The following is a 27,905-nucleotide window of genomic DNA, read 5'->3' on the forward strand; positions in this document are numbered from 1 at the left end:
GTTCTGGCTTAACCCTTCTAGAGAAAGTCGTCTTTTTTTGACATTTCGAGTGTAAAATGTTCTCTTTTTAGAAAGCTCCCAAATGGACACCCTAGCCTACTCGTGCCTTTTTTTTTATGCTTAGGAACATTCCTTGTGGTAAAATAATTTCGAAGTATTAAACTATCGATAGTTTTGTTAAGTATCGATGTTTTTTGTTATCGATGCTATCGATAGACTGTCGAAGTTTAACCAACACTAAATTAACAGTTAAATAAATTTTTAATGGAATGTATTTGTGCAAAGAGAACAAAAACAGCGAAAAAAGATAAACAATGTAAAAAATTTCAATTTTTTTTAATAAAAAAAAAAAATCACTAAAATTTCAAATAAATTGTTCAAAATTGTTTATAATGTCTTTCTACTGGTAGCAAATAACGTTTGAGCAGAATAATTAGCAATATAAACATTGTTTTTTATTGAAAAATGACTAAAAACAGTGGGAAACTCTCAAAATAATTGAAAAAACTTTCAAACAAAATTTTGTTCGAAGTCGTACCGATAAATCGAAAAACGAATGATGCCAATGGATTTCTCGGGTCCGAAATAGGGCGAAATAGTTATTCGCGCGCCTATCAAGAATTTCGACTTGCACAGTGTAATTAAAAGTGCTATAATTCATTCTTGAAGAAAATTCCAAACAAATCAAAAGTTCTTCAGATACATATTTGAAAAATGTAATTTTGTCCTTACCTTGCGAGACAAACCCGGACTTTAACCGACTATAAAATTGAATTTCATTAACTCACGGAATTCATTTGTATACCATTTTTTACATAATTTAATTGTGAATAAGTCTGTATATTTGGACATTTTTGGTTTAAAAGAGTAAAAATGGAGCTATGAAATAAAAACGGCGCCGACCTCTTTTCCAAGATGGCGGCTGTTCCCGATGTCCTATCATCCCAACATATTGACATTTACGATAAGGACATACACACCAACACGTTCCATGAAAAAAATTTGGGCTGTTTTATTTGAAACTCATTTGAGTATTTATTTCGTTTTTTAAGAGAAACTTCACGTTGGTCATTGATTTTACAAGAAATGTTTTTCAGGCCATTGAAAACAGTAAAAGAGTTGGTATTTAATAATCTTCTATGCAAAAAACCAAAGCTAATGACTGTGCGTCCATCCATTCGATCCGTATTTATAAAAATACACATATGCAAAATTGCACACAAGGCCATACGGATGCAATCAAAATTTTTTGTTTGTAATACCTGGCTTATATTTATTCAATCCCTCGAGATCTGTTTACTTTAAAAGTCTAGAACTAACCAATTACTACGTTTTTATCGAATTTTAAAAACTTGCTTTCAACTAAAAAATAAAGAAAAAGTGCTATTTTTGAAGAGGTACATTTTTGTTGTTTCCTGACAGAAAAAAAAATTAAAGTTGCATATTATCAAAGGATTTTACCTCTACTTCATTTTTTTAGTACAAAGTTTAGACGTGTCAGGTTCATACACCAAATGCCCCCTGATTTAGTAAAAAAAATAAAATCCTCAATTTTTTAACTTTTTTTTTATTGATTTTAGGTTAGAATTTTGTTCAAAACTTATTTTTAAAATTTTTTTACCACCTTAACTTGATAGAAAATTTAATTTGCTATGAAAAGTGGCCTTGAACCATTTGGTTCAAGCCATTAGGCTTGGTTTTCGAGTTAAATCAAAAAAACTGAAAACCGATCAGTGTTGCCGTTTTCTCAGAAATGCACCAATGGATTTGAACGAATTTGTTCCATTCAAAAGGGTCTATTCAATAGACTAATCGTCACTTTGTAGAAATCAATTAAATTTTGCGAATAACTATTTTTGAACTGAAAACAGTTACAAAATAGTTAAAAATGACTATTATATAAGTATAAGTCACATGACAAAACAAAATAGTTAAAAATAACTATTAAAATAGTTGAAATTTACTATTTTCCGTAGTAATTAGGTAACTGTTAAAATAGTCATCCTAACTATTATCCTTGTAGTTAGAAATAACTATTATAATGATCACATGCCACAGTAAAATAGTTTAAAGTAACTATTTTGTATAGTTACGGAAATCTATCTTGTAGAAGCTTGCCAGTGAGAGGAAAAATTTCAATACGTGTGGCACAAAAATGGAGAGTTTTGTTTAAGAAGAATTACACCTGTCGTTCCATTCTTTTAAAAAAAATCTCTATTTTCGAGGAAAACCAGTGTCAAATAATACAATTATTTTTTTTCAGGGTGTTGCTCCAAATAAAAGTAAGAAATTATTATTTTAATAAATTATTATTAATTGTTCTTTACTAACTATTTTTTCGGTGAAACAAAAATCATTTATGAAAAGGAAGAGCAAGCTACCAAATTCCGCGAGACTTTATTTTGGCGTATGAGGACGTTGTATAAAAAAACAATTCTAAATTAAAAAAAAAACTAATTAATAATTTGTTTTTCATTTTTTGTGTTTTTTTTTATATAATTTCACCTTCCGTAAGCGGGGGGAGATATATTACCCCCTCCCCTGTAAGAAAAATGTGTTTCATATAGTCCCATAGCCCCTCTCCTTCCATCTGACTATTTAAATAGTCAAAAATAACTATTCTAATAATTAAAATTGACTATTTGACAGTTAATTTTAAAAATGCTTCGATTGACAAAAAACTATTTTTAACTATTAAAAATAGTTATCTCGATTTAAACTATGAAAATAGTTAAAAAATAGTTAAATAGTTAACAAAATGGATACATTAATCCAGGATTCAGGAGTTATGGGATTATAAATGACTCAAAAAATTTGTAGTGAGAGCAAAACTTACAATGGAACTATTTGTTTTGCTCAAATTACATTTATTTGTTTTCTTGATGCAACTTCATTTTTCGTGTCAGCTGATTGAAATTTGAAACTTTGAACTGTAGAGAACTTCTTTTGTGGTTGGATTAACTTTACGGGGAACCGCACCATGGAGTATCACCTCGCGAGCAGCACGAACAGCTAGAGATTGACACAGAATTTGTTTGCTTCACCACTGGTTTAAGGTGCATTTCGGCTGATGCATCCTCATCCTCATAGGAATCACTTGAACTTGAACTATTGCCGTAGTTTTTTTAAATCCTAACATTAATGTAATTTAGGTAATAATTGTGAATAAAATACAAAAGAAACGATTTTGTTTTGATGACACTGACAAAAAAATAATGAGCGCGAATATTTTATTGTCAAAAATGTTGCACCTATTCTCCGCTTTTGGTTAAGGCACTAGTATCGGCAAGATCCAAGGGAAACCAACCTGCGCGCTGAGCTGGCTTCTAACAGTCCATATACAGGGTGATTCAGGAGTAATGTGCCAAAAAGCTAGAGCGTGTAGGTTGGATCGAGGCAAGAAAAAAATCGTATTGGAGGGGGGGGTCTATTCCCCCTCTTTTAGCAGGGGGGTCAATTTAAAAAAATGTACTTAATTTGGAAAAAAAAAAATTAAAAATCAACGGTTATACCTACAATACCGTGTTATACTTTTATGTAAAGCTAAACTTAGTCTTTTATAAAAATTTTGTTTAAAAATAAATAAGAACATTGAATTTTAAAACATAAATAAGTAGGTACTTAATTACATAAAATTTTGAAAAAAAAAGTTTAAAATTTTGTTTTACAAATTTTTTTTCAAAATTTAGATTTTGAAAATTAATTTTTCAAAAACTATGGTATAAAATGGCTTAACTTAATTTTTTTGTAAAAGACTAGGTTTTAACTTTACAAAAAGGTATAACAGGTTATTTTTGATTTTTAATGTTTTTTCAAATCAGCTGTTGTCATTTAAGAACAATAATTGTTTGGAGTGCGAAAAGTGATTAGTCGTTTGTGGATACAAAATTTATGATATGATTTGTGAAATTCATCAAGTAAGAAACTAAATAAATAAAAGTAAAAATATGTCAAAACAGAAATCAGCTGATGAAACTAAAGTTCTGAGGTGAGGTGTCCGAGAAACTCTGATTTTTTTGACAGTTGATTGACATGACTCGGAGTACCCTGGAGCGGGAAAACAATGAAGAGACCTCATGATAAACAGAAAACAAGGTTTGCTTATGTCGTTTTCGATTGGTCGTCCGGAATGCTCCCGGATGCTTCTGAAAGTGTTTTATGGGCATTGGATGACGCCCATTGGAAAATTTTGGTTTTTCCGGTTTGGATCATATTTGGCGGTTTGGAGCAGAAAACGAAAAGAAAAATTTTAAATTAAATATATAACATATTTATTAAATTATGAAGTATGGAGTTATATGAAACAATTTCTTTTATCATTGAGGCAAAGGTGTAATTTACATTTTCGTCATTCAAGTAAAGATTTTCCAATCACTCTAGGACTTTACACCGCTGTCTTGTTGTCCAAACAGGTAGATGATTTGATTGATCTAACCGTGTGTCTTGAGACGCATTATGGCAACGTATCCTTTCTTTTTTTTGCTGCTTATATTGTTCCAAAGATCGAATGAAGGTCTTCCACGCTTATTAGTATTTGCAGTCCGATAAAGGTAGCAACGGCTCAGAGTTTTTAAGATTTCGTCTGTATAACAGCCATTTTTGAAAATTAAATGTAATTAGACAGTGCTGCCACCAATTATTTATTTTTTTTTTTTTGACGCACATAAACGTAAAAAACGGGTATTGATAAAAACATGGACGTATTATATATTGACTGCTAGTTCAAGGGATAATCTTCAAAAATTCCCAATTTAAAAACGAAAATTTCTTTTTGGTTTTGTTTTAACTATTGCGACAGAGAAAATGTGAAGTTGTTAAATCCATAAATTTTAGCTTGGCTAAATTTTAAAGAGAATTTTGTATGGGAGCTAAATTTTAACTCGATATGCGTACAAGGCTTATAGCACAAATAATTATATACAGATATCTCATCTTCATAGAAAAAAGTGACATATGAAACTGAAAATCACCACTTTGAAGAGCTTTTAAAAAAGCTCTTTTTAATACAAAATTTGAGAAATTTTAAAATGCTTTTATTTCTCTTTGGAATTTTGATTATTTATTCTCTGATTCTCTTTTACGTGGTCTTCGAGAGTGAGTATCATGTGTTTTCACGGCTCTGCCTCAGACAGAGCGAGAAGATCTTTTTGTATGGATAGAAAAGAAAAAAAAATCATGGGCATAACGGTCTTGTCTCTTGAGTTGGAATCGTTATTTTTCTGTATCTCTGAAATTTGTTCTTGTATTCTTGTTGTGTTTTTGCATTGCAAAATCGCGCTTTAACTGTTTCTTTTTTAAGGCGGGATTTTTGGAAGAAAAATAGAGCTGTGTGTGTGCAGATGGATTGTGGACGTATTTAAAAATAAAAACCTGAGCAATAAATGCATTTTTTTCTCTAATATTTATTTCATAAGCTAGGTTCAGGTCGAGATGAGGAATAAAAATATGAGGTGATCTGTGGTGTTGCAATATTGTTTGTCAATTAAAAAAATGGAAAGGCAAACGGAAAATCCTCGTATTTGAAGTATAAGAGCACAAAGTAAAATAGTACTCAGATACGATTACAACTCAAGACCGTTGTGCACATATTTGTGTTTTTTTTTTTCTGTCCATAGAAGTAGACCTTATAGCTCGAGTATCGAGTCGTCCTGGCGCACGTTTTTGTTTCTTTCTATCAAAAGAATATACGGTTGACGCTGGTCAGTCTGCCTCAATGAGAACGATTCATTAAAAAACAACACAAAAAACTTACTCAGTAGTTCAGTACCTAATGACAAAAGATCTATTAGAAGAGAAAGAAAGAATAAGGAATATGTACTAGTATCTACATACATATTTGGGTTGGTTTTTTGTTTGTTTGTTTTTTTTTTTGCAGTTTTGTTTTATTTTTGTTTCCTTGGATGGCGCGATTGAGTAATTGAGTAATTGTGTGTAGGTATGCAAAAGGATTGTGAATGCATTTTAAGAAAGTAGGTAGGTACCTAGTACTACCTACCTGATCAATGAATGAAATTTTGTTCTTTAATATTTTTTCATAGGATAAGATAGGGTTAGGAATATACAAATGAGATCTGGTTTTGGGATATTTTTTGGAAATCAAGGAAAAAAGAATGCATGCACAGTTTTATTTGTTTGCGCATTGATTTGGTTTGTGTTTTTTTTTGTCTAGTTGAACTGGGGTATGAAATCATGAGTATCTAATTAGGTAGGTGAAACAAGTCGGACTGGGGCAAAAGGGCCCGGGTGGTAAAATGAAAAAGGGGAACCGCTGCATACAAAAAAAATTACAATACTACAAACATTTCTCGACGAAGAAAAGAGATATTTAAGAGATTTAACGGATTTATAAAGACAAGATTTAGTTCTTTTAGAAGCCGTTACAAATTTATTTATAACAAATAAACAAATGCTAAGAAATAACCTCGATATTCTAACGGGATTATCTCAAAAACGTGATGTGATAAAATTTTTTTGACTTCGGATTCGAGCTCAGCACCCAAAAAACCTATAGAAAAGTATATCTTGGTGTCTGTAACAAAAACCTTGTTGACCAGTGTTATCTATAAATCAAGAACAGCGGAAACGGAGAACATGCACATGGCTGGTTTGTCTTTCATCCATATTGTAGAACCAAATTAAATACCTTACTACTACCTACTAAATTGGAAAAAAAGGAAATAAATTCCTCCTTTATTTAGTTCTTTTATTTTTCATGTCTTGTAGATAAACTTAAGGAATTACACATTCTAATTTTGTGTTGTTTCGTTTGTGTAGAGTTAAGAAAATTACTAATTTAACAATAAAAATATTTAGTGGAGTAACTGAAGCTAAAAAATGTTGTAAAGGGCGGAAACAGATCCGATATTCATGATCTTTTCTTACAAACGTCGGTAATTTAAAAATACTCTTATCTCTATGAAAAATTGCTTGAAAAATTGCACTGCTTCCGTTTTGCTTTTAAAATTTAAATTACTTAAGACTTTAATTTGTGTTTTGTTGGTTTTTTTTTTTCAAAAAAAAAATTCCTAAATGATATGAAAAGATTGCCTGAGTTATTTGAAGACATTATTAAAGCGGCAGAAGCAATTTTCTAACAAATTGACAAATTTCAAAATCAAGTAGGTATACGGAAATTGAAAGCAGTGTATTTGAGAAACTGGTCCCCAAACTCAGAATTTTGAACTTATCTTTCATTTCTTTTAATATTTAGTAGGTATAGAAGAAAGGTCACGTAGTGAGCAATTACAGTGAAATTTAAACCCATAAAATTATGAAAATTATTATAAGATACCTAAACCATAAAAAATGATTTAGTTACTTCACTAATCAATTTAATTCAGATGATAATTTAATACATAACCTTTATTGATTCTGCATCAGCTACTAAGTACATTAATCAACAATATTTTTTTCGCGCAATATTCTTATATTATATGCATACAAGAGTGATTTATACAGGGTGACTCAGGAGTAATGTGCCAAAAAGCTAGAGCGTGTAGGTTAGGTCGAGACAAGAAAAACATTGTATAAGAGGGAGGGAGGGTCTATTCCCCTTCGTTTAGCTGGGAGGGGCAATTTAAAAAAAAATTGACTTATTTTGGAAAAAAAATATTAAAAATCAAAGGTTATACTAATAATAACGTGTTATATCTTTTTGTAAACCCAAAACCCTAGTCTTTTACAAATATTTTAAACAAAGCCATTTTATGGCACAGTTTTTGAAAAATTAATTTTTTATAATAAACATTTTGAAAAAAAAGTGGAAAAAAATTTCAAAGTAATTTTTTTCAAAATTTTATGTAATTAAGTACTAATTTAGTTTTTTAAATTCGATGCACTTATTCATTTTTAAACAAAAACAAAAAACCAAATTGAAAAATATTTTGTGATTTTCGAAAAATTAACAAAAAACCAAAACTACTTTTTTCTAAGAAACCTCTTTATTTTTTGTTTTTACATGGCTGTATTTGTTGATAAATTAATTTATGAAAAATTAACCATTCGTCAACTATTTTTTAAACATTTAGACTTAATTAAGGATACAATAAAGTGATACTGATTGGATTAACCCTGAATTGATCAACTTTTTTCATTGATAACACTTGAAAACTTACCTGAGAATTTTTCTTACTATGTCTGGGGTGCCCGCTGCTCATGGATTCTAGCTTTAAGGGGTTTTAGGCAATTTCTTAATGGAAATTGAATAACAAATAATAATGTACGTACATCCAAAAGATTAATTGAGGACAAGAAATGGCAAATACGAAGGATAAGAATTCAAATGTTATCTAGGAAAAAATGATTCTCTTGAAACCTTTAAAAATCAAAGAATATGATTTAAAAAGTCCTTTCTTTATTTTGAACTGCTTGCGCAAGTACTATTTCATTGTTTTTTATAAAAAAAAAAAAAACAAAACAACTATACTGCCTTAAGACCCTTACAGCTAGAATCCATGGGCAGCGAGCACCCCAGACATAGTAAGAAAAATTCTCAGGTAAGCTTTCAGGTGTTATCAATGAAAAAAGTTGATCAATTCAGGGTTAATCCAATACGGTATCACTTTATTGTATCCTTAATTAAGTCTAAATGTTTAAAAAAAATTTCAAAAAAATTTAAAAATTTTTGAGAAACCCGACCTTTTCTATAAAAGGTTTATTTTGGTCCTAAAGCAAATTTTCACTCTACGGAATCTCTCTTAGTTACCAATTTTCAAGTAGGAAAATCGCTACAGATCGAGATAGAGGCAGACAGTAAATATTATTGCGAGACCCAATCTTCGCTTTTTGTTATCTCGAGTTCGATTTTATTACGAATTCTTAACTTTTCCGTAAATCGTAAACCGCAAGTAAAAAAATGAATTTAAATTTAAAAGAATATTTTTTGGAAAAAAAAAATTTAATTGAAAAAAAACGTTTATTGCAACTGAAAAAAATTGCATCAATAAAAAAAATTGTATAAGGTACAGCAGAAAAATATTTTCATTAAAAAATAAATTGCACGACTGGGGTCGCACGTACTTGCTCTTATGCTTAAAGTAACTATAATGTTAAAGCTTTTCATTCAAGAAATTTAAAATTTGATATTTTGAAGAAATTTCATAAGTAGTATAAAAAAATTAAATCTGTTTTTATAATTAATTAAACTCCGTTTTAAATTATCTTAAAAAAAATAAAAAATATGCCATTTTATTTCTTGTATAAAAAGGTATTTTTAGAAAAAAATTTTCGAAAATTGTAGGAGCCGTTTTTTTAAAAAATAATTTTTTATATATAAAAATTTTTTAACATTTTTCAAAAAAAAAGTTGGTATGCCATTTTGAAGAAATAATTAATTTACACATAAAAACTAAATTTCAAAATTTTTCATTGATTCGTTTTCAAAAAATTGATTTTTCAAAAAAAAATTTTGAAATATTTAAAAAAAAACCAAAAATGCGTTTTTTGAAAATTTTCTAAAATTTTAATATTATCTTTACTTACACACTTTTGTATAAAAATTTTCATTTAAATCGAGTTAATGTTGTACGAGATATTCAGAAACGAAAAAAACCGTTCTATGACAGATACCGTTAATAACGGTACAAAAAATATTTTTTTTATTTAAAAAGTTGGCTATTATGTGTAGTACTACACACAAAAATTTTAATCAAAATCGTTAGAGCCGTTTTTGAAAAAAATTAACTTTTGTATTTCCGTTATATGGCAGGTACCTTTAGTTTTGGTCATAAAAAAAAAAATTTCAATTTCCCCTCTAGGGAATCACCAAAAACTGTTAACCACCAAGTTTGAAGAAAATCACTTCACTCGTTTAGGCTGCAGCTCCAGATAGAGACAAACAGACAGACAGACAGACAGACAGAATTGCCGGACCCACTTTTTTGGCATTCTCCATCATCGTAATGTCATGTAAAATTGTTATCTCGAGTTCGATTTTTTTTACGAATCCTAAACTTGCCCTATAGTACCTATATCGCAAGTAAAAATAATTATTGCAACTAAAATTGTTAGACGAATATTAAAAATGAACTATTTATTGCCCACACCCCCACACTTTGCATTGATTTGTTTTTTCTATGGAGATTTTTTTTTATTTGCAATAGGTACAATTTATTTTAAGGCGAAATATTGTTTTTGTCAATAAAGATGGTGCAATAGTATTTTTTTAATGCGAAACAATATCAAGTTGCAGTAAATAATTGTTTTAAAAAAGATTTTTTACAACCCTGCTTTTTTTTCTTGTTTCTATCAAAAAAATAAAGTTCATCTAAGAACTTGCTTACCTACCTATCCATCTACCAAAATTTTCACAGATTTAAGCGACGCATACACACCAGACACCAGACTTGTGTGCACACCGGAGCGAACGCACAAGTATCTTGTCTATGGGCCGGCCGCCTCGCCTTATGCACGCACACGTCATGTCGCCCAACGACATCGGCTTAATGTATAAGCAGATACGCACACTATGCTCATGTTCATATTTCACCAACACTCTGCAACTCATATGTATGTCTATATGTCTACACACATTTGAACAATCTGATCGGTGCCCAGTGCAGATGAAATCTCAAAACCAGCCGACACTCTCTTATAAAATATTTTCAATTACATACAGTTTATGTACATATCGTCGGCGTAAAGCAAAAATGTTCTTAGTCCTTAAGGAATCCTATGTACTTAGAACAATTTTGCTTTACGCCGACGATATTGTAACGATGAATTACTGAACTACTTTAAGATAAAAGTCTGAACACACTACCTACTACTGCAAAGGTAGAAATGTGAACGGACCTTTAGTAATTAAGAAAAATATCCCACTGAACACATCTAAAAATATCCCACTGAACACATCTAAAAATATCCCACTGAACACATCTAAAAATATCCCACTAGACTGGAAGTATGAAATGCCCTTCCTGGAAAGGAAGTTTCGAGAGACAGGGACGAGAGCCTTCGAGGACGTTCTCGAGTCTCGAGATTCCGGTATAAAAGGGCAGCGTAGACACCGACCGGATACAGTCAGTGCAAACAAGCAAGTCAGTGCGAACGGACGTGTAAGCGGACAACTTATCAAAACCACCACCATTATTAAAATCAACCCCCAAAAAAAAGGGATTTAAATCCGGACTACCTGCCAGGTACCTGGACGGATTAACCAGAAAAAGGGATAACTACCCAAATTAACTTAATCCCTAATCGTAAAGTATTTTACCGATTAGGATTAACTTAATTATTTCCATCAATAAGGATTACCGACCCATCATAAACATGGGTAAAAAGGAAAAGCGGAAGGACGAAGCAGCCGCTACCTATGACGAATTCATAAAAAAGGTCAGAGAAGGCATTTCTTCTCATGGAAAGGAGTTTCTGCTCCAAATACATGAGAAGCTCAATGCCTTTGATGAGCTCTATACTGAAGAAGATGACCAGCAACAAGAAAATGACGATCAACAAGAAGAAGAGGATCAAGAACAGCCAGCAAGAGAACTAGAGGATCAAGAACAGCCAGCAGAAGAACAAGAGGAGGAAAAAGAAGCTCTACTGTCCGATTTCGAGGACTTAGACGACATCGCCAAAACCAGACAAGTCATTGTGGATAACAATGACGCCGAAATGATCGATGCCGGACAAGAACCACCGAAAGCCCAGCCAGAATCTGCCTTTATCAAGGTGATTCGAATTAAGAGGAAGAGGAAGCCAGCAGCCATGTCTTCTGAGCAATTGGAGGCCAAGAAACCAACCCCGTCGACACCACCACCAACGCCAACTCCATCAGCCGCAGTTGTACCAACCACCTCATCAGCCCCAGCAACCCAAATGGACTCAGCCGCAGCAACTACCCGGAAGACATCAAGGACAACCACCACCATGGAAGGAACATCTAGGGAGAAGCTTATGCCACCCATTGTCTGCTTTAAATTGAATGTCGCAGAGCTCAACCGTGTAACCGAGTACAACAATTTTGTTGTAGAACTGGACAAGGACTGCGACATCCCAGCAGTCTTCAAGAAAACACTACTCCTGAACCAGAAAATCCATTGGAAAAATTCAGGTCTACCACCATCACCCAGTGCAAGAACTGCCAGGCGTTTGGACATGTTGCCAGCAACTGTGGCATGCGGTACAGATGCGTCAAATGCAAGGACCAGCATTTACCAGGAGAGTGCCCAAGGACGAAGAACAACACGAAGGATGACAATGTTTACTGCGTAAACTGCCAGAAAACCGGACACCCTGCTAGTTTGGAAAGGATGCCCCGTCCTAAAACGGAAAATGGAGGAAAGGAGGAAAGCCGCCGAGAAGAAGGTGGAACAAGCCAAAGCCGTGAAGAAGACAACAGTGGAATCCATTCAACAAGGACTGAGCTTTGCCACCGTTGCAGCCCGTGCAACACAAAGACGCCAACCCACGAAGACCACCAAGCCCCAGGAAACAGCTCAACAGGCACCAGCTGCAACAACAACCAAGAAACAACCTGCCCCAGCACCAAAACCAGCAACGAAGACCCAGGATAATGGAGACGTCTTTGCAGATGCTGAAAGGCTATTTGGAGCTGACCTTTTCACTTTAGTGCAAAAGGCCAAGCAAATAGTCCCAAGCAATTATGCAAGCCTTGACGATAAGGCAAAAACATTAATAATTGGCCGTCTTATCTGCCAATTATGTATTTAAAAACCCTTAAAATACTAACCTACAATGTAAACTCTATTTACTCCATAACCAGACGGGTTTCTTTAAACTTGTTTTTAAAGTCAAAGAAACCCGATATTCTTTTCTTACAGGAAACTAATTTACAGACGAGGAACAAATATCACCCAGAGGGATACCAAATCTTCAGAGAGGACAAAACCAGCAACGGAGGAAGAGGAACCGCCATACTAATGAGGAAGCTGTTTCAAGGGGAACAGATGAAAATCAACGGACTCAACGCCACAGAAGCTACCTGCGTCATCATCAAGACATCGGAATCAGAAACCCTGATTCTGATGTCTATCTACATGAAGGGAGCATCTTCTAAAGGTAACATCGAGGAGGATCTCAGAAAACTTATGGATATCGCAGACCAGCACACCCATTGCATCATTGGAGGAGACTTCAACGCCAGGCACCCCAGATGGCTGGACAGCATTAGCTCACAGCAAGGAGAAACCATCGTGGACTGGCTGGACAACAATCCACACCGACATTCACTGGCCATCGTATCGCAACCAACACCCACCTTCCCGAGGACACCATCAACGCTGGACTTTTTCTTAGCATCAACGAGCTTCATCAACATTCTCTCACAGTTCGAGAACTACCGCTGTGTGACACATCCATCGGATTCGGATCATCTTGCTGTGGAGCTTGATATTCGTCTCAGACAGAGGATATTGACCACTCAACCTGATCCGGAGTTTCACATCAGGTATGATCGAGTCAACTGGAGACAATTCCGCGATGACACCGAGGCAAGACTTACTGAAGTGACCAACATCGCCAACCTAACAAACACCGAAATTGACGGAGCGATCCACGGATTGGAGACTGCAGTCAACATGACCTTGGACAACCAGACATCAAGGGATAGATTCTCGAACCTTCCAGAGAATATCATCGCCATCAACAACCACAGGCAGAGGCTAAGAAAAAAGCTACAGCGGATACTACATCGGACCTACAACACGGAGAATGAAGAATACAGAAGGACCTATTCGGAACTAAAATGCACCCAAGTTATGTTTGACCGGGCGGTTAAACATTTCCAGGACTCCCAGCTACAAAGAAGACTCCAAGATATCAAACCTGGACCAGACTGCTTTAAGAAGATAAACGCCATCGTAGGAAGAAGACGACAACTCCCAGATTCTATCAGCCATGGACAAACAACAGCACACACCCCATCAGAAAAAGCCGAAGCGTTTGCAAACCACTTCGAGGGAAATTTCACGGACAATCCACCAGTTCATCTCCCGGAATTCATGATGGAAGTAGAAGCAAGAGTGATTGAAGGACACCAGACATCAATAACAACATTCAGCGAGGAAAATCCTGCCCACAACCCTATCAACAACAGCGTATTCACCAACACCGAAGACATCCATGAGACCATCAGCACAGGGAACTCAAAGAAGTCAACTGGACCAGACGGCATTTCCAACTTTGTTTTGAAAAAGTTGCCGAACATCGCCCTCTTCCTGTTGACAGTCATCTTCAACAACTGCCTAAACAACGGCTATTTTCCGGCAGCATGGAAAACAGCAAGGATTGTTCCAGTACCAAAGAAGACCGACAGGAACACCGTGGAAGGATACAGGCCCATCTCACTACTTTGCTGTGTTAGCAAAGTACTTGAGAGTCTACTACTGAGAAAGGTAAAAAGTTTCTGCTTAGAAAGAAATATAATACCAAACTTCCAGTATGGATTCATGGGCAAGCACTCGACAATTCATCCTCTTCTTGGACTTCACAGCAACATCACCGTGGGATTGAACAAAAAGGAAACCACCGTAGCATGCCTGATAGACATCGAGAAGGCATTTGACAGCGTCTGGATCAAAGGACTCATCTTTAAGCTAATGGAATTTGGCTTTCCAGGATATCTGGTAAAAATCATCCAAAATTTTTTTACTAATCGTCTCTTCTTTGTACAGGTTTCCAGCGACAATACAGGACTACGACCCATTAAGGCCGGAGTTCCGCAAGGGTCAAGATTAGGCCCTTTTCTCTTCAATATTTTTACAGCAGATCAACCCGAAAACCCGCCAGGCACGAGTACCAAACTGTACGCAGATGACTCCATCACATACTCAACATCATTATCGCCGGAGATAGCAGCCCGTAGAGTGCAGGAGCACATCCACAATCTCTGGAACTACTACCTCAAATGGGGATTGAAGATCAACGCCAGCAAGACGGAACTAATTTGCTTCAGACCACCACAGACAAGGACGAGGGCCCGAAGAAGGATCGCTGAAAGGAGTCGGAACATTACCATTGGATTTCCCGACAACACGGTAGTGACTACAAAGGATAGAGCCAAATACCTGGGAGTAAACTTCACCAACCGGATGAAGTTTAACAAACACGCTGCAGCCATCTTGAAACGCGCCAGTTTTTCGTTTCACCTGGTACATCCTCTACTAAGGAAGCAGTATGGACTCTCAAAGAAGACAAAACTACTCCTCTACAAGCAGCTCATCAGGCCCGTCATCACCTATGCTTGCCCGGTCTGGTTCACAATTTCACCATCAGCCATGAAGAAGATCAAACTCTTCGAGAGGAAAATACTCAGAGTTTGCACTGGACTTTATCGGAACCCCCTAACGAGGAAGTACTGGCCAAATAAGAAGCTGTACGAGGCAGCTGACATCATCCCAATCGACCAGCATATGATGGAACTATCCAGCCGAATTTTGAGGAACCTCGAAGGAAATCCAAACCCGGAAGTGCAACAACTGCTACAGGACGAAATTCTCACCAGCCAAAGGTACCTACACCCCAGATTCCAGGATGTACTTTTCAACGAAGGAAGACCATTCTACGAAAGAGCGGACAGCGGACACGACAGGGGATAAAAACCTTGAGTTATAATTAATTTTCTTATTTTATTTAACAAGACATTTCTTTTCAATTTAAATTTTCATGTATTAGATTAAGTAGACAAAAATATGTATTTATATTTTATAAAACCATCCTTTTAGCCAGTAGAAATAAGTTAGGCCCCTTCTGAGCCAACAATCTAGTAATAGTTAATTATAAGCCTAGTTTTAAGTCAATTGTATATATAAAACTTAAGCAAAATAAAAACAAACCTTAATCTAAATCTAAAAAAAAATCCGACCGGATACAGTTTAATCTTGAAAGTGAAAGAGTACAGTACAAAGTGAAATAAAGTGTTGCGAATTGTTAGTAGTAAATAAAGTGATTTAAAAGTGTGTTTGTTTGAGCGAATAATAAAAGTAAATTGAGTTGAAATAAAGTGTGTTCTTATTTGAACGGAAATATAAGTGGAAATTAAATAAGTTTTATTGTGAACCCGGAATAAAACATTACATTGGTGTCAGAAAAGTGGAATAAAACTTATTTATTTGTGCGAATCAGATAATTTCGCGAATAAAATAAAAAGTGCGCGTGTGTTTTAACAATAAACAAAATGTAAAACATTTTGAAATAAGTAAAAGTGCTCGCGTTTTGAAAAGTTGAAATGGGTAAAACACTAAATCAGTTAAGTTTGACTGAGTTGAAGGCGGAATTAACTAAGCGAGGTCTTCCTACTGCTGGATCAAAAAATGATCTCATTATCCGTCTACAGGATTATTTAACCGAGAAAAACGAAGATTTGGATACATTTCAATTCGAGGTTGAAATGATAGAAGAACGAGTAAGTACTAGTTCCGATATGTCATCCATGATGGCTGTTTTCCTTGCAAAATTTGAAGAACAGAAAGAACAAATTGAGACACAACGCAAGGAACAGAGAGAACAATTAGAAAAACAACAGAGTAGTGCTCTCGAAAAAATTGAGGCACAACGTACCGAGCAAAAGAGTGAACAACAGAATCTTCTAGAAAAATTGGAAACCCAAAAGAACCTTCTAGATGAACAGAAAAACCTCATCGAAGGTAAGCTTGATGCTATCGAGAACAAGTTCGTTGCTCTTGATGCTTCCATCAAAGGTGTTGAAAAACAATCTCAAGAAAAGTTCGAGAAAGTTGAAGAAAAACTCGAGAAAGTAGAAATAAAATTCGATGACAAATTGAAAGGAATGGAAGTTAAAATGCAAAGTTTTACCGAAGAACTTGACAAGGTTCGAAAAATTAAGGTGCGAGAAAGTTCTGGTGAGTATTTAAAGAAGAAGGAAATGCATCCACCAACATTTGATGGACAAAGTTCTTGGTCGATCTAGAAGAAACAGTTTGAGGCAGCTGCAACAACAAATGGCTGGGATGACGAAGACAAATGTATAGCGCTGACTCTTGCTCTTAGAGGTCCTGCTGCTGAGTTGTTACAAACTTTACCACCAGAAAAGAATGGTAACTTTGACGCTCTTGTCCAGGTCATTGAAAAACGCTTTGGAGATGGCCATATGCAAGAAGTCTTCCGCGTCCAACTCAATACAAGAGTCCAGAAAAGAGGAGAAACTCTGCAACAACTCCAAGCAGATATTGAAAGGTTAGCTCATCTGGCATATCCGACAGCAGGAGACGACATTATCAATCAGTTTGCGACAGAAGCCTTTGTACGTGCTGTATCTGATATAAATCTTCAGCGAGCAATTCGAACAGCTGGAAAACTTTCCCTTCCTGAAGCATTAGCGTTTGCACTAACTATGGAAGCAGCAGAACAGGCTTCTCAAGGCGTTCATCGGGTAAGAGAAGTTGCAGTGGAAAATGCTCTTGTCAAAAACTCGCATTCCAAAGAAACCAGAGGGACGGAGCTGCTCGATGCTGGAACTGTAACAAGACAGGACATCTCCAGCGGCAGTGCAGATTGCCACCAAGAAGAACTGCTTGCCAACACTGTGGAAACAGGAATATTGCCCAACAACAGGTAAGCGTTACAACCAACGCTCATCCTCAACTTGATTCCCATTCGGGAAACGAGAAGCTGGTTTTTGGTATCGATGGCCCCAGAACCACAATTCAAGTCTCACAGACTAAACGAGACAACAAAAGTCTGACAGTGGAGGCGACCATAAACAACAAACAACACGTGGCTACAATTGACACCGGTGCCACCGCCTCCATTGTACGAAGAGACTTGGTGAAGATGACATGGCTACATAACACCAACAGCTACCGTCTGAAGACCGCCACAGGAGAAGCAGCAAGGGTGTAAGGTGAAGTTCGTCTTACGATCCGTATGGCAGAACTAGAGTTTTCGCATGTGTTTTTGGTGGCAGATATATGTGACGAGTGCATCATTGGAATCGACTTCATGAAGGAGCATGGAATCATTTTGGATATCGGTAATCAAGCCCTGAAATACAGAAATGTAGAGATTCCAATGGTCTATGGCACTGAAAACTCGACAACAATTAGAACTGTCATCAAAGAAGACATGTGCCTGCCTCCTTCTTCAGAAGTTTTTGTGTGGACCAAGTTAAAAGGGAACTTTGGAAGCCATCGATACCTCATGGTTGAACCAGAAGTTCAGCAAAGTTCCGAAAACATCATCATCGGGAAGACTCTTGTGGCACCAAAGAACAACATGGTACCTGTACGGATACTTAACATCAAACCGTACCCAATCAAGCTTAAGAAAGGAGAAGTTGTTGGGCAATGTGAATCTGTGGCCGCAATAACTAAGATCAACGAGGTGGATACACAGATGACTATGAACTCGGAGAAACTAAAGAAACAAATTCTCAATTCAGACAACCTGAGTCAACATCAGCTTAATGTTGCGGGAAGGCTTCTTCATGAATATGCTGATATCTTCTCTTCACCCAGCGGGCAATACGGCCGAACACAATTGGTGCAGCATCGAATCGATACAGGAGATGCTGGGCCGATTCGTCAACCAGCAAGACGTCTCCCCTTGGCCAAACAAGGTGAAGTTGAAGAAATGATAACAACAATGAAGAAAGACGGGCTAATCGAAAATTCCAAAAGCCCTTGGGCATCACCGGTAGTTCTCGTCAAAAAGAAGGATGGAAGCACTCGATTTTGTGTCGACTATCGCAGGCTGAATGATGTGACGAAGAAAGACAGCTACCCACTGCCAAGAATCAGTGATACTCTAGATGCAATGGAAGGAGCACAATGGTTTTCGACTTTGGATTTGAAGAGTGGCTACTGGCAGGTGGAAATCCATCCAGAAGATCGGGAAAAGACGGCTTTCTCCACAGGAAATGGTCTCTGGCAGTTTAATGTCATTGCGTTTGGGCTATGTAATGCCCCAGCTACTTTTGAGCGCTTGATGGAGTGCGTTTTGAATGGATTAACCTGGAAATCTTGCCTAGTCTATTTGGATGATGTCATCGTTTACGGAAAAACATTTGATGACCATTGTGAAAACCTAAAGGCTGTATTCCAGAGGCTACGAGAAGCACATCTTAAGTTGAATCCAAAGAAATGTGCACTTTTCAAGACCGTGGTTAAATATTTGGGGCATATCATCTCATCCCAAGGAGTGAAGACTGATCCTGAAAAAGTTGACACTGTGAAGAACTGGCCAACCCCTCAGGACAAGCATCAACTTCGGAGTTTCCTCGTTCTGGCAACGTACTATCGACGATTTGTGAAGGATTTTGCGAGAATCGCCAAAAGCTTGCACCAACTTACGGAGAAGGGTAAACCCTTTAAATGGTCAGGTGAGTGTGAGAAAAGCTTTCAGGAACTAAAGCTGCGGTTATGTGAAGCTCTTGTGCTGGCCTATCCGACTCCAGGCAAACAATTCATCATTGACGCAGATGCAAGTAATGTTGGAGTTGGTGCTGTTTTATCGCAAGTTCATGACGGAGAAGAAAAGGTCGTTGCCTATTTCAGCAAGGTACTCTCGAAACAAGAAAGAAACTATTGCGTGACCAGAAGGGAACTTCTGGCTCTAGTATTGGCAACAAAGCACTTCCATAAGTACATCTATGGACACTTCAGATACTTCAGACGTATCAATGTCAGATTCAACATCGAAGAGGAAAGCTGCATTCAAATGCAGACGCATTATCTCGGCGCCCGTGCAAGCAAGACTGCAAGCATTGCACACGACTAGAAGAAAAGGAAGTTGTCGCTGTTAAAAGAACGAGAGCTGATCCCATTTGCGGCTGGAGTAATGAAGAACTCAGAATGGCCCAACAAGAAGATTCGGACATCGAACCCATCCTTGCATGGAAGGAACATCAAGAGAAACCAGAATGGGCCGACATCTCCGACCGAAGCCCCACTCTAAAAGCATATTGGGCACAATGGGACTCACTTCATGAGCAAGATGGGCTACTCAGGCGTAAGTGGGAATCCGCAGATGGTAAATCCTATGTAATGCAGCTAGTCGTACCTCAGTCAAAGGTAAATGATGTTCTCCGAGAGATGCACGGTGGAATTTCTGGAGGCCATTTAGGCATCAACAAGACGCTGGAAAAACTACGACAGCAATTCTACTGGTTACGTATGAGAGAAGACGTTGAAAAGTGGTGCCGGAAATGTGATACTTGTGCCGCTAGCAAAGGACCAGCTAGAAAAATACAAAGCAAGATGCAGCAGTACAATGTGGGTGCACCTTTTGAGAGAATTGCAATAGACGTAGCAGGTCCTTTTCCCGAAACCAACAACGGAAATCGATACATCCTTGTAGTGATGGACTACTTCAGCAAATGGCCTGAGGCATTTGCCATTCGAAACCAGGAAACCAAAACAGTTGTGGATAAGATTGTCTTTCATTGGGTGAGCAGGTTCGGAGTACCCATGGAACTTCATTCCGACCAAGGAAGGAACTTCGAATCTAAGATCTTTCAAGAGGTTTGCTCACTCCTTGGCATCAAGAAGACGCGAACAACACCACTTAAGGAACACCTGTCAAAAGTAGTCAATGATAATCAACGAGACTGGGACCGACATATTCCATTATTCTTGATGGCCTATAGAAGTGCAACACATAGTTCTACTGGACATACACCATCGGAAGTCCTATTTGGCTCAACAATACGCCTGCCAAGTGAAATAAAATTTGGAAGTGTTCCAAACGAACCACATGAAATGGATGAGTACGTAGATAACCTGAAAGGAACACTGGCTGACATTCACCAACGGACAAGGACATATATAAAAGCGTCTAGTGACAGGATGAAAACAAGATATGACGCACGAGCGACAGCAACAGGGTTTCAAGAAGGAGAACTTGTGTGGTTTTACAATCCCCACCGACAAAAGGGACTATCACCGAAGCTACAACAAAACTGGGAAGGCCCTTACACAGTAATAACCAGAATTAACGACGTAGTTTACCGTATACAAAGAGGGGTAAGAGGCAAACTAAAGGGGGACAATGTAACGATGAATTACTGAACTACTTTTAAGATAAAAGTCTGAACACACTTCCTACTACTGCAAAGGTAGAAATGTGAACGGACCTTTAGTAATTAAGAAAATATTCCACTGAACACATCTCAAAATATCCCACTGAACACATCTAAAAATATCCCACTGAACACATCTAAAAATATCCCACTGAACACATCTAAAAATATCCCACTAGACTGGAAGTATGAAGTGCTCCTTCCTGGAAAGGAAGTTTCGAGAGGCAGGGACGAGAGCCTTCGAGGACGTTCTCGAGTCTCGAGATTCCGGTATAAAAGGGCAACGTAGACACCGACCGGAGACAGTTTAATCTTGAAAGTGAAAGAGTACAGTACAAAGAGAAATAAAGTGTTGCGAATTGTTAGTAGTAAATAAAGTGATTTAAAAGTGTGTTTGTTTGAGCGAATAATAAAAGTAAATTGAGTTGAAATAAAAAGTGTTCTTATTTGAACGGAAATATAAGTGGAAATTAAATAAGTTTTATTGTGAACCCGGAATAAAACATTACAGTAATATATATTTCAAAGATGATTTGTTGACCAATTTAGAGTTAATAATCGAAAAAGTGGCTTTTTTGGTCCAAAAAAGGCAAAGGAAAACAAGATTTTAATCTTCTCCACTTTTTCGATTAATATATACCTATTTCAGTTTAAAAAAAAAAATAAATAATTACTTCAATTTCTTGGGATTTTCTCAAAGACTTTGTCAAATAAGAACTTTAAACTTTTGCTATATAACTTTCAACAATAACGGCTATTGATTGAACAAAAAATAACTTTATATCTAAATGTTGAACTTAAAAAAAAATAAATTAATTTTTTTTCAAAACTTCTATTAAAAAAAATTTCTTCGAAAAGGAAATACTTTTTAATTTTTTTCATAAACCGTAATACATATTGACATTTCCTTTTATAATTTCAAATCATAATAAATGTGGCCAAACAAATTTGAAAAATAAATGCATTTAATATTAGAAAAAGTTTTAAAAACGACATGTTGAAATTTTGTCAATAGTTTTTTTTTCAAAAATCTGAGTTCAATTACCATTCTTTCAAAATTTTAATTTTATAAATATGAATAAGCTTCTAGCTTCTTAAAAAGTTATATTTAAATATTGAAGGTGTTGCCGTTGTGTTCAAATATTTTTTTTTGTGTTTGAAGACAATTTATGAGAAAATTGCATCTATCGCTTAAGCGATGGAAGATTGTCTCTCACTCCCATATATTTTTTTCCTTTAACTTCTTAGACAATCTTTTGGCATCAATTAATTTATGAAATTTAAGCAAAATTTGGAAAAACAACTTTTTTTGTTCACAAAATTCTTCAATCAAAACGGCAACACCGGCAATTTTTAATCGAATGACTTTAAAGTATTTTTAATTATGAACGTTTGAAAAAAAAGATCATCAAAATCTAAGCTCTTCGGCTTTTCCCTTATCTTGCCATTTTTTGAACTTTAGTTACTCCACTATAAATGTTTTGTGAAACAAAAAATGAATTTACTTAACTTTCATTCAAAGTTTTTTCTTTTTTAAAAAAATGTCAAAATTGAGAAAGGAAAGTGAGTTTACGTCCAAAAACAAAACTGAACGAAACCGAGCAATCTGCTATTATGCCTGTGACCAGTGTTACCATAAAATATTTTTTGAAATCGGGAGATTACCACATCAAAAATCGGTGAAAATCAGATTTAAAATAAAACAGAATCTTTAATGTCGATAGAAAACTTCCTGTATAGCATTGTCATAAAGTTTTGAGTTGAATAACAATGAACATCAAATTACGGCCTGGACATTTTTTATTTCATGACTCATGAGCAAAGGCTGAGATGTGGTTTTGTTTTAATATTTAACTAGAGTAAAAAGAATTCTTTGTTCTTATCGACTTTGTTTGTCGTTTTGAAATATTTTGATGTTTAAACTGGGGGTCGTTCTGTAATTTTTGCATTTATGAAATCGACAAAACGATAATCGTAAACGTTAATAGCCCTGTTCCATTGGAGGTGGTAGTTTACTCGTGAGTAGAAATCCAGTACGACAACTTCACATTCCTATCTCCCCGAGTAGAAGATCAAGTGTTAATTGTAGTAGGTACTAGATCTACTCATGAGTAAACTACCACTTCCAATGGAAAGGGGTTAATGTCCGTTTTTTGTTTCACATAAAGTTTTTTGCCACATTACAGTTTGAGAACCTTCAAAAATATTTGAAATCTTTAAAACTTCAAAGTTCTTGAATACCCAAACAGGAAATGGTTTAAAAATGTTGTAAAAAGTAGAAATATTTCTGTTTTAGACAGTACCCAAAAAGATCTTATATGTATAGGTACCTATGTTTAAAAAATATTCGTTGAAAATGAGAATTTTCTTGTTTACATTAGTAGAATAAAAGTTAATTAAATTTGTTTAAAACATCGCGTATTTTGAATTGTCTAACGATTTGAAAACGTTTCTTTTTAAAGAAAAATCTTGGGATATTTAGAATTAGGTATAGAGAACTTAATATTCGTGTTTAACTCTGTGGACAGAGTAGCTTATGTCGACTCAAGAAATTTTTGAAAATTTAATTTTCAATGTTATTTTGTTGAGGTTTTTAATTTTAATTGAAATTAAATTTTGTCTCTACATTTAAGCTTGAATCATAGCATAATTTCTGTGATTTTATTTTTAAATTAAAACTTATATGTAATGAGTACATGCAGATAAGAGTTGATTGGTTTTCAATTTTTTTTGACTTAAGCTACTCTGTCTTTATGCCACAGAACTAATTTGTTCGTATTAATTCAACCAAATTTTCAGAATTTGAGTATCTTCCATTTTTTTTTAAATGTATGAATTAAAAAACCAATACCTCCGAAAAAATATTTTGCATTAATTTAGTTTATATTTATTAACATTTTTTTAACTCAATTTTATTTCATTTTCAAAAAAATATATATATATTATTTTCAATGCAATTTTTTTTTTAATGGAAGGCAAATGCATTTATAAAAAATACTTTTACAAGCCCGCTCTGGTGTAATAATGAAATAAAATCCTAAAAACTTCGAAATCGAATATAAAATATCCATGAAACATCCAAAAACAAATAAAAAATGAAAACGAGACCTTTACCTATCGTCTATATAGTTCAGGTAAAATAGTACATAAAAGCAAGAAATAAAAAAAAAATTGTTACACTCATGAAACTTGGCAAAAAGTTTGCTTTTGGCATAAGAACCAAGCACAAACAAAGTCTATAAAAAAAAATTGGGTGGAAGGGTGTTTTTTTCGCGGACAAGAGGGAGGGGTTGAAGGTCAAAAATATTCTGAAAAAAATTGTAATTTGAATATCATCATATGACACATGTTTTCAAGGTATTTTTTGAAGTTGAATCTAATAACATAAAATAAAGTCAATACGATTGCTCTAAGAAAAGTTTTTGCCGATTAAAAACAAGGGTGCTTGTTTTTTGACTTCAACAGGTAAAATATAACCAAAATGAAGGTTTTAGATAAAGCAGGGACAAGGGAGTCATAGAGTTCTTAAAATTACACGGTGTAACACTCAAAATATACGCGGGCGGAGACCTATCAGGTTTTGTAGAGCTAGTCGCAGTGATTACGAAACGGTATTTGAAAATCCCCTAACACCCCCAAAATCTGGAGTTACGGGCAAAAAACGGTTTTTTGGACCTTCACCCATTGAAAAAATTCTAGCTTCGACAATTTCTTACCCATTTCGATTCGATTCGATTTTTTTACAGTTTCTGATAGGAGATAAATATACCTTTTCAGCAATGTATAAAAGATGTAACTCGGTTGAACCACTTAGAATTTATAAGCTGTCAAAGTTCAAAAATTCCATTTTTTTCGTCATTTGCCCAACTTCGGCATCAATTTAAAGTATATGTTTTCAAAACAACATGCTATTTAAAAAATATATTCTAAAACTTTATCTATTTCTCAATCAATTGAGGTATTTTTTATGAAAATCACTTCAAAATTGGCTTAGAAAAAAAAATTTTTCGATTTCAACCCAGATACAGAAATTCGAACTTTAAGGTATAGAACAAAAATGTTGTTTCGACACGTAGTAGGATAACTTGGGCGCCAGAATTTGATAAAAGGTTTTTGTAGAGGAGCTCAATACAAACGTTTTTTTTTTTTGGGAGGGGGGTCTATCTCTCCCCGTTTAGGTGGGAGGGGCATTTTTCTAAAAAAAATTATCAAAATAAAAAAAAAATTATTAAAAAACAACGGCAACACTCACAGTAATAAATGATACCATTTCCGAAAGGAAAAATTGTACATTTGATTCTAATTTTTAAATCAATATAATATAACCAATTGTTTTTGAAATAATCGATTTCAAAGTTAAAAATAGGCGAAAAAAAAATTTAAACTCATTTTATACCATTTCTGTGCAGACTGTGAATTTTAGTAAAAAAATTACTCACACAAAAAACTGCCTCAATTGATTCCTTATCGAACAGTGAAAACTATATGTTTCTATGCCCTCTAGTTTTTGAGAAAATTGAAAAATTATTTTATCAGATTTTTCTTTTTTCAAAATATTTTTTGTTTTTATTTGTTTTTATTTTTCAATTTTTTCATAAACTAGGAGACATAGAAACATATAGTTTTCACTGTTCGATAAGGAATCAATTGAGGCAGTTTCCTGTGTGAATAATTTTTTTTACTAAAATTCACAGTCTGGACAGAAATAGTATAAAATGAGTTTAAAAAATTTTTGTTCGCCTATTTTTAACTTTGAAATCGATTATTTCAAAAACTATTGGTTATATTATATTGATTTAAAAATTAGAATCAAATGTACAATTTTTCCTTTCGGAAATGGTATCATTTATTACTGTGAGTGTTGCCGTTGTTTTTTAATAATTTTTTTTTATTTTGATAATTTTTTTTTAGAAAAATGCCCCTCCCACCTAAACGGGGGGAGATAGACCCCCCTCCCAAAAAAAATTGTTTGTATTGAGCTCCTCTACAAAAATCCGTTATCAAATCCTGGCGCCCAACTTATCCTACTACGTGTCGAAACAACATTTTTGTTCTATACCTTAAAGTTCGAATTTCTGTATCTGGGTTGAAATCGAAAAATTTTTTTTCTAAGCCAATTTTGAAGTGATTTTCATAAAAAATACCTCAATTGATTGAGAAATAGATATAGTTTTAGAATATATTTTTTAAATAGCATGTTGTTTTGAAAACATATACTTTAAATTGATGCCGAAGTTGGGCAAATGACGAAAAAAATGGAATTTTTGAACTTTGACAGCTTATAAATTCTAAGTGGTTCAACCGAGTTACATCTTTTATACATTGTTGAAAAGGTATATTTATCTCCTATCAGAAACTGTAAAAAAATCGAAAATGGGTAAGAAATTGTCGAAGCTAGAATTTTTTCAATGGGTGAAGGTCCAAAAAACCGTTTTTTGCCCGTAACTCCAGATTTTGGGGGTGTTAGGGGATTTTCAAATACCGTTTCGTAATCACTGCGACTAGCTCTACAAAACCTGATAGGTCTCCGCCCGCGTATATTTTGAAACCTCATTTTTGTAATACCGTGTTATTTATGATGAAAGGCTATTTTTTTGATAGGTTAAGTGTGTGTGAGAAAGGTATCATAACAGCTAACTTAAATTTTATTAATTTTTAAAACCTGGTGAAAAAGTTTTGGTTGGTATAAAAATTAAGAATCTATAAAAACTACAAAATTATCTTGAGTGAAAGCGTGTTTTTTTTAAGAAATGATGAAATTAGGAATTAGTACCACAAAAACTGGGAAAAATTGTTACACCAATGAAAATTGGTAAAAATGTTTAATTTATAACAGAAACCAAGAACCCAAAAAGTCTATACAAATATTTTAGGTTAGAGGGTGTTTTTTTTTTTTGGGAAAATAGGGGAAATCCAAGATAAGTCCAATAAAATCAATGGTATAAAAGGTACCCTCACGAAATTCAATAAATATGTTCCCTTTCTCATGGGGATTACGAATAAAAGAAATCTATAAATTTTTTTCATGTGTAAGGGTGTTTTTTTAGGTGTAGAGAAAATATAGGTATCATCATCATCATCATCATATAATAAAACGGCGAACATGGTTTTTGTGGTACAAAATACCGGGCCCACAAAAACCGAAGGGGCATAAATTTTACACTGAACGATAGAGAATGACTTCTATAATTGCAGAATCAATTTTGTTTTTACTTTTTTTTACCCGAAATAATGAAATTAAACAAATTAAAATTCGATACAAAATAAAACAAAAACAACTGGAATATCTGTTGGTAAATTTCCAATCGACTGGAATGAAATGTCATTCATGACTGAATGAATGAATGAAAGCATTCAGCGAAAATCAAAAAACATTAAGGTGGTTTCACATTGGTGCGTTGTTTTAAGATCGCATGTTAACTATGGTTAACTTTCATTGTTTTAGTTATCTTAGTTAAGAAGTAAGATGTTTGTTTTATTACCATGAATTTTTTTTGTTAAAATCGAATTCTATTAAAATCGAGTCTATTACTAAGCTCCAATCTTTTGTAAACACTTTTGATACCAATGAAATCTATCTTCGTCCTTTTCTCTCTTGAAAGAACATACGAATTTGACAGTTCCCTTACCATTTTACCAAGTTTTCACTTTTAGATGTTTACATTTTTGCATAAAAGGCATTAATATTTTATCGCACACCAAATAACGCATGACAAATCGTTTTTCTTATGAGGTTCGGGGAAAACTAACAAAAACGTCTTATTTGTTCCTTAATACTACGTTTCCACCTACCCTAAATCCGAGATTTAGCTAAGTAGATTTAGCATAAATCTCGAGTTTTATTCTAAATCTTGGATAGGGAGTAGTTGAAAATCTTAGATTTAAGGTAACTGAACACAAATCTGAGATT

General features: G+C 34.8%; 2 protein-coding genes across 2 annotated transcripts in view; one reads left to right on the forward strand and one right to left on the reverse strand.

Moving 5' to 3' along the window:
* LOC129918018 (sialin) overlaps window positions 1-27,905 on the reverse strand; it is a 160,519-nt gene that overhangs the window by 65,734 nt on the left and 66,880 nt on the right. The gene's annotated exons all lie outside the window — the stretch shown is intronic.
* Window positions 11,269-12,213, forward strand: LOC129921241 (histone H3.v1-like). Its single transcript, XM_056002976.1, has one exon. It carries the CDS (start codon window positions 11,269-11,271, stop codon window positions 12,211-12,213), a length of 945 nt encoding a protein of 314 aa, XP_055858951.1.

Source organism: Episyrphus balteatus, chromosome 1 (assembly GCF_945859705.1).
Source record: "Episyrphus balteatus chromosome 1, idEpiBalt1.1, whole genome shotgun sequence".
In the NCBI taxonomy this organism is placed as follows: domain Eukaryota; kingdom Metazoa; phylum Arthropoda; class Insecta; order Diptera; family Syrphidae; genus Episyrphus; species Episyrphus balteatus.